At 44.9% G+C, this 8,755-nt stretch overlaps 1 protein-coding gene across 1 annotated transcript in view; it reads right to left on the bottom strand.

The window, feature by feature from the left end:
• The window catches only part of MARCHF4 (membrane associated ring-CH-type finger 4), a 97,132-nt gene that overhangs the window by 26,450 nt on the left and 61,927 nt on the right, over window positions 1-8,755 (bottom strand). The window contains exon 3 of the mRNA XM_075609725.1: window positions 7,319-7,511. Coding sequence (XP_075465840.1) covers window positions 7,319-7,511 — 193 coding nt within the window. The remainder of the gene's footprint in view (window positions 1-7,318; window positions 7,512-8,755) is intronic.

Below are 8,755 nucleotides of genomic sequence, written 5' to 3'. Positions count from 1 at the left end.
AAAGTGAAGGAAGGAAGGTGGTGACTCATGGCCTGTGTACAGCCCCTTGGAGGTGGGTACAGTCCATGAGCCTGTCCCTTCCAGAGTTTTACAAGGGGAGTAGCTAAACGTTAGTCAGTCTGATTCTGGTTCCCAAGGAGAGAGGGAGGCTGTCAGTCTTCCCCATCGGGGGAAAGCAGGCCCACTCTAGGCCGGACGGCCTAGAGACCATCAAGACCAGAGCCCCACACTATCGGGGCAGCACCATCTAGAGGTCCTGGGATCTCACAGATACTATGCTGCCATGAAGAGTTGCTGCAGCCATCAGCACAATAAATCCTGTTCAAATATACCTCTGCCTGGTGTCAGTTCCTGGGCAGGAGGGGTAAGGAGTGCAGTGATGGGGGCTGACACCCACACACCGTGGGTTCCATCACAGCTGGAGGTGCTGAAACCAACCAGTAAGAAGCACCCAGAGATCTGTCTAAGCCTGTCCTCCTCCTGTCTCATTACCATCTAGCAGACAACTCATTACTCCTGCAGCCTACAGATATAGCACCACACACCTGGTAACACGCCTATCTCCCCAGCACTGGTCCCTATGTGAGATTGGGGGGGGGGGGGGGGGGGGGGACCGTGCTAGTTATTGAGCTGTGCACATCTATGTTTTTGTGCCTACATTCGCAAAGCTGACAATATGATCATACACTTTGAAACAACCATGTCAACAACCAAAGACAATGTGATACATAGTTAAAGTATTTCAATTTGTTACCATTGCAGTTGTAAACCCCCCCACCCTAAAGGGTTACTAGAAGGTTGGAATGTATCGGGCCCCACCCTGTGTTGCTATGGGATCATGATGTCACAGTGGAGTATATTGGAGAAGGGGAAGGTTCGAGAAGGTTAGGTTCCTGGAGGACAAGAGGAGTGGTGCCTTGGGAGAGTAGACTTGTATGTTCTTAATGTAATATTACTGACCAGGCCCCCCTATTTTACCGTGTTGTAGATAGGGACAGTGCCCCTGTTAGATAGGATCCCAACATAGCTAACGAATAGGAAACCGGCATGCCACAGAGGGCATCAAGTCAAGAGAGCTCCTGGGTGTCGGCGGATCAGCATTAGCATTCCTCTCAGTCTGTAAGGAAGTGGTAGTTCCCAAACAGACCAAATGTCTAGTGGTCCTTACAAAAGACCCACCAGGATTCCAGTATGGGCCCAGTGTATACGGGGTTATAGCAAAGAGTATCCCGAGGCAACAAGGAGGGGTCCGGGTCCAACACAAGAAAGAAACTAAGTTAATATACCTCCATTATAGCGTTAGGAGTAGGTACTGATGGAAGGAACCATAATCATGCATGTTTAATATAAATTCGTACAACATCTGGATATGTGAATGGTTCCCGTGCCTGGGAATCTGAATAAAAGACTGTTATATGACAAAAGTTCCTGGCACCTTGATACCTTATTGCGCAGTCACCTGAATCTAGCACTCTGAGACAAGGTAACCCATGCAGAGAAGCCACACACAGCCGCTTATAATGACCACGCCACACCTGACCTGCGCCACTGGTCATCCGGATGTGATATATTCTGATACATTGGACTATACTGTGTACATCTATTACCAAGGAAACTCGTAGGCAATCTCTGCTATGTTGTCTATACCTAAGGCATAAAAATCACATGCTGGAAGCCTCTAGTTCAGAGAGTAATACTGGCGTGGAGCCAGGATTTTAGACATCTAAAACATGCCTGAAAGGAGATATTTGTTGCAGAGCTGTTTCAATGAATCAATACCCAAAACCCAGAACCAATGTTACACACAGCACCTGCATAATATAAGCCTTGGCTGTAGCTGGTAACTCTATGGATTCCAAAGCAGGGCCTGCTTTTGAATTTCTGTGCACTAACAAGAACATATTTTTTTGGGGGGGGCAGTAAAACATTAACAATGGCTGTGAGTCAGCCTCACTGGAACTTGTTTATTCCAGAGAAAAGGGAAACTGCAGGGCGAAGGCGGGGACCCAAAGCAACGCTGGCTCACGTGCACCCCGGGATAGCTGAATTTCGGCACTGTAAGACTGCACGAGAAAAGGAAAGCTGGTTATGAGTGGCAGGTTGTTTGCCCAAGTATGAACAGCCAACAGTGCCGTCTGATGCAAACACAAGCAAATCATTGGTGTGTATATGCTTTTTGCAAGATCTTTGATGCTTAAATCCCTGTTTTCACATTAAACATTTATTTCCTGGTATTACATCTATGGCTTTATGGTCCTCCTCTCTGACACTGGAAGAGTCAACACAGGCTCTCTTTGTACCGCACAGAAGGCGTTTGTGCTGCAGTTACTTAATAACCACTTAAATGTCTTCTTTATAGTTCTGTACTGTATGTGTTAATTCAGAGCAGGCTTTATGTGTGTGCCCGGGTGCTAATGTGCCTGCACAGACCTGAGGACAGCTGAGGCCGTGTGGACAGTGACTCAATTATGTGAGTCGTTCCAAAGTGTTTTCATTATATCAAATCTGTGTGTATTTGCCGCTGTCTGACAGCGCTTGAACAAAAAGAGTGCCTTTTCCACACGGTGTCGGAAGCGGGTGGCTTTGTGTAAGCAGATTATGAGGAATGGTGTGATCTGAAACACTATGCTGGGATGACTCATTGGGTCTGATTTCGGGTGTACCCCGTGTCACAAAATTTGCCTTGTGGTTAGATAGAAATAAGAGCTGTTCTTCTGCTGTGTGACCCGGCAAAAAAAAGTTTGCGGAGCCGCTTTATTGCTGTTTTTGAATATTAAGGTCTTCCTCTATTTTACAGAGTTTAGAAAGGGAAGTACCACATGGGGCATCACACGTGGGAACGGGCTTGTAGAAGGAGGTTCTCCCCAAAACGTTGCCCCCCCTTGTAACCTGGATTTTTTTTCTCTCTCTTCCCCTTTTTTCTCCCCCTGTACAGCCACATAGATACTTTCCACTTTGGACTTACCAGGTGCCTATATCCCCTACGCTGCACTATATAGGATGTAGGAACATTATTGTTGTTGTCCATATATCATTGTTTCTCATTGAGCATTATATATTTGTGTTCCTTTGTATCCTTGCATTGAGGGAGTAGCTTTGCTTCACATTCAATATTCATATATCATGTGTTTTTGATTTTTCTTTACGATACCCCCGCTCATGCCTGTATAGCTGTTTGATATTGTGCATACATGCATGTTGCATTGATTGATTTACTTTATTGATACTAGTAAATCAATCTATTCTGACCTATTCTTGTATTTCTCTTTTGATATATATTTTCTGGAGTGCTGGGAACATCCCTTGTTTGTGTTATAGAAATAGAGCTGTGCAATCGCGATTCCAGAAAGTAGACCCAGACAGAGTTTGGCGCAACAGTCGCCAACAACTGCTCTTAAAATATTACGAGGTCTTTGATTAGCGCCATTGACTATGCGTAATTTCAACGTCTTGCGCAATATGTAAACATTGCGTTTGGATGTAATAATTCCATCTGCAATAAGGACATGTCGAATAAAATGTTCCTTTTGGGGGACCTCCCTTCATTCTACAACAGGGGTGGCCAATTCCAGTGTTCAAGGGCCACCAACAAGTCAGGTTATCAGGATAGTGGCTGAGCCACTGATTGAGCCACCTATGCTGAAGCAGGAATATCCTGAAATCCTGACCAGTTGGTGGCCCTTGAGGACTGGAGTTGGCCACCCCTGGTCAACAACAAGTCTGCATAGCAGAAGCAAGCTCTCCAACATTATGACGGAGGAAACAATGAGGCCAGCACCTGTGCAGAAGCAGGGATATCCATAAAACCTGACCTGTTGGGGGGTCTTGAGGACTGGAGTTGAGCACCCATGCCCTAAGCCTCTGCACCTTTAAAGGGCGGCTTTCCTAGACTCCTGGCTTCATAATGAGAATTCTTAAACACATAAGTGGGAAATAAGAGTTGAAGAGTGTATTTGATGAAGACATTCATACCCAACCATATCAGCTAAACGTGGCTCTTCCAGCTTCTTCCCAAGCTTGGCGCCACTTTAAGTTGTGTACTAGCTGCCCGTCACTGCGTTTCCAATGCTGAAGCCCAGAACTGCTCAGCGACTAAACAAACCAGGATCCCTGAGTTCAAAGCCAGCTGTGTGTAACGTCAGACAAACCACTTTATCGCCATATCATTGCAACCTTCCTGCGCTTGGGATTAATTGCGCTTGGGCTGCTCTGTTTTGCGGCATCCACTGGCACAATGTTATGAAATGCAGAAGTAAACAGATCAGGGAGCGTAATTCCCCAAGTTACGACCGCTATTTATCTTCACGAAGCACAGTACCAGTATGCAGCAAAGTACAATTGTGCATAGCTAGCACAAACATGAACACACTCAAGTAAATAATTATTTCCCATCTGTCGAGATCAGAAGGATATGGGCTCCTGCATATCGGAGACTGCCATCTACATCATGATAGGTGCATCGCCTGCACCATGCCAATTAGCTTGAGAGTCTGTTTTATGATCCTACATAATACCAGTGAGCCCGATTCACCAGCCGGCTCCGAACATTACGGCCCAGAAATCCGTGATTCATTTGCATAGAAACATCAGCTAATGCAATGGGTGAAAGCACAGGAAGACCTATTCATCGCGCGCATTCTCCTGCATAAAGATCAAATGTCTCTGATTAGCTTTAATACGTTATTGATTTCCCGGTTCACTAGTTGCCCTTTTCGCTGCTGATGTCAGAGGAGTGAGACTCTACAGAGCGGCTGTACCTCCCCCGCCCCCCTGGCAGTGATGATTCACATGAGGGAGCCTCCTCTCCCCCCCCCCTGTTTTGTTAGTGCATTCCGATGGGGGGGGGGGGGGTGGGATCATTCAGATGAATAATGGCTTTGCGTTCCTGCTGTGCTGTTCTCATGCAGATGGGATGACGAAAATTCATAAGATTTGTTTCGATTTTTATGGCCGTTTCAATCACGTTTATCTGTAGATCCTCCATTTGGAGACTGGGAAGGAATAGTTACAGCTCAGCCGAAAAGGGCATTACTTGTTTAGGGAGGAGGACATTTTAACCCACCCGCTCTCGCAATGATGCTGAGCATCTCTGTTTTCAACAGTGGGCACAATGTGGCTGTAAGAAAAGTAGCACTGCTGTGTGACATCACATCGTTCTCGACCGTTTAAAACATGAGGCCAAGATCTTGACATTTTTTTTTTTTTTTTGTAAATTATATTTATTTGGCAGATACAGATTTTGTTTTTTAATATATATTTAATATATATACATATTATATTAAAAAAATAGTATCGGTACTCCTGGTCATCCTAATACCATCAGACTTCGACCAGCGGCATCAGCCTCTTTATGATAAGGCCGGTTCCCTTCAGCCATCCAATCCCAGTTATCAGAGCGCCTGCCACAAGAGAAGGCGGAGAAGGCTGAGCAACGGGGAGACAGCAGAAACTACTTATCAGCAGGGCCCCCGGGGGCCACCGTAGAAACGGGTAACGAAACTGCTCAAAATGCATTTGCGACGTTTCAAGCGTCCCCTCCCCCGCTCCCACCCAATGAAAATCCTTGTGAAACATTTGCTGAGCCTCAAGGGGTTAATAACATCGCTAAATTATAAAGCTTTCAGCCAAATATCGCCAGACAGGGAGTGAAGCATGGCGCGTGTGTGCTGGTTATAGGCTCAGCATTAAGCGAATCTAGCGATTTGAGAGAATGTAGCGTATTAGCATATTAAATGATATTGCAAAGCACAGACAATGCCGATGAATCACCGGTGAATTGTCGGCGAATCCTGACGGACCTACGACTAGCAAATTGTCCAATTTCACAATCTCATGCAAAAGGTTCTCTATGCCAGACTATAAATAAGAGTACAGAGGGCAGAAAAGAATGTTCATTATATTTAAAACCCCTTAAGGACGAATGATATGAATTTGCCTCATACCGTTCAATTACTTTTTCATCTGATGATGTAAAAAAAATTAGGCTTTAAGGGGTTAACATGGGTGACTGTGATGGCAGATACAATAGATTTGTTAAAAAAAAAAGTTGGACATCTTTTTAGAAAGGAAATGTATACAGGGATAAACCAAATAAGTAAAGATGGGAAGGATGTTGATCCAGAGATTAATCCAATTGCCAATTCTTGGAGTCAGGAAGGAATTTATTTTTCCCCTTATGAGATATCATTGGATGATATGACACTGGGGTTTTTGTTTGCCTTCCTCTGGAAAAACAAGTAAGTAAAGATATAGGATAAAGTATCTGTTGTCTAAATTTAGCATAGGTTGAACTTGATGGACGCACGTCTTTTTTCAACCTCGTCTACTATGTAACTATGTAACTATGTAACTATGTAACCATGTAACAAGAATTCATTTTTATTTTCGATTCCTTATACTTCAATAAAATAATGATTATGGAAATGTTTACAAAGCTTTGTTATCGTTCCTACCGTAGATTTTAATAAGTGTATCCTTATCCCCACTGCTGTCTGCAACTCATTGCTTTGCCAGAAAAGTGTCGCAAACTCGTGTACATAACGCAGTCGCCATCTTTGTTTGGAAGCTGCTACTACAATAATCCGTGTTCAATATGTTGTGAAGATAATTACTTTCCCCTGGCTAAAGACCAGTTTAAATAGATGGGGTTCAAATACACACAGGGTAGCAGCTTCACAACACATTGAGAGTGATCCAATGAGTGAGATACACTTCAAAAAGGACATTCTCATGTGGATGAGAAACAGAGAGCCGGACAAACAAATATAAACAAAAAACGGTAATCAGTACACTGAAAATAAAAAAAAAAAGTGGACAAAATTAAGAGGTTGAGTATAACATTATCCAACGTGGGGATACCGAGCAGAGCAACCCGCCTGATGCCCACTGGGAGGCAAACTCTAAGACCATCCCAGCGGACTCGGCGTACGTGTACTCTGCCCGGATACGGTAGTGCACCAGCGCCTGAAACATGGCCACGATGTTTATTAGGACCTCCCCTTCCAAACGCTGCTTCCTGGTCTTATAAATGGCCAGCTTAGCCAATGCCAGGAGCTGGTTGATGAGGAGATCCCCTAGGCTTATTGTCCCGGGCGCCCAAAAATAAAAAGGTGAGGGGAAAAGTGCAGCCAGAACTGCAGGAGAAGGCCCATCAAGGTGGATAAGCGGGGCTGCAGTCTGGTGCAGCTAGGAGAAAAGGGTCTGGCCAAGTTACGTGACCAAAATCCTCCTCACTTCACTAAATAATGGCGTCAGTTCACTTCATTACATGACTGGTGCTCACCAGGCCTCGGCCTGCACGAGAGTCTTCTTCGCTTACCTATACAAACAATATCCATGAAGCCGTACATTCCATAGCAGATCTGGAAGAGCAGGTCCTGGCGCTGCCATTTTGCGGAGGGGCTGAAGGTCGACCAGATGAGCCAAGAAATGCTAGCAATAAGGAAGAGGGAGCCCAAGATGGCCGCCGCAATCTGCACTTTCTCGATGACGGTCAAGGAGATGGCTTGCCACTGCAAAGACAGGGGGAGGTGCATGCACAAGGGAAGGAGCTAAATTAGTCTGTGGGGAGAAAATCAAACATAAATATCTGCCATTTTGATTACAGGGGAGCTAACAACGCACAATGCACATCCCTGTTGGACGGCCCAGTTACAAAACTAAATCTGCTGTAATGGAAGCAAGTAAGGATTTTATTCACAAAATGTACTAAAACTGCAACACCGACCATATCTCCTTGAACCCCAGGTGTGTCCCAGTTTGTCCTAATGCAGGGGTTCTCAACTCCAGTCCTCAAGACCCTCCAACAGTTCAGGTTTTGAGGATATTCCTGCTTCAGCACAGGTGGCGCAGTCTTTGATTGAGCCACCTGTGCTGAAGCAGTGATATCTTGAAAACCTGACCTGTTGGGGGTGGGGGGGAGGGTCTTGAGAACCCTTGTCCTAATGAGATGTTACTGTTTGCTAATCCTAATCCAGGGGTGCTCAACTCCAGTCTTCAAGATCCCCCAACAGGTCAAGTTTTCAGGATATCCCAGCTTCAACCCAGGTGGCTAAATCAGCAGCTCAGTCAAAGACTGAGCCTCAGGTTGAGCCAACTGTGCTGAAGCAGGGACTGATTGAGCCACCTGTATTGGAGCTGGGATATCCTGAAACCTGACCTGTTGGTGGGCTTGAGGACTGCAGTTGAGCACCCCTGCCCTAACCCATACTAACTATGTTCTGTTATGCTAGCATTGTATCATTCTCAATACTAACATGGGAATCAGAAAACAGTCAGCAGATATTTTAAACATGACAGCACAGTAATAACGCAGAACATGCAGTGTCCATAACACACGCAGATGGAGCAAAACTAATATTTGGTTATTGCAGAGAAACTTTGCACCAGAAACAGAACTACGAGCTGCAAATGACATATTAGTGCCAAGTTTGGACAGCATGGCAGATCTGACTCATGAAACATGAAAGTTCCCTTGGCTTCTCTGACCAGCTGCCTCCGAAAAACTCTGCAATACAATGTCCCCTAAAAGTTGCATTTAGTTTTACAAAGATGCTAAAATCCATAGTGGTGTTCCAGTGGGTTCAAATCATTATCTGCTACTTATTCATGAATACCTTTATCAGGAGGTCAACCAAAGCATTGTAAAGTCACAGCACCCTGATAATAAGTGGGCTCAATGTCTATTTGTTTAATTTGCTACTGTTATTTGCTATAACAAGTCACGAAAATGATGAGGGCACAAATTATATATTTG

This window comes from Ascaphus truei, chromosome 7 (assembly GCF_040206685.1).
Source record: "Ascaphus truei isolate aAscTru1 chromosome 7, aAscTru1.hap1, whole genome shotgun sequence".
Taxonomy (NCBI): Eukaryota; Metazoa; Chordata; class Amphibia; order Anura; family Ascaphidae; genus Ascaphus; species Ascaphus truei.
Note: the sequence above shows the minus strand (reverse complement) of the source record. Positions and strands in the feature narration are given on the sequence as shown.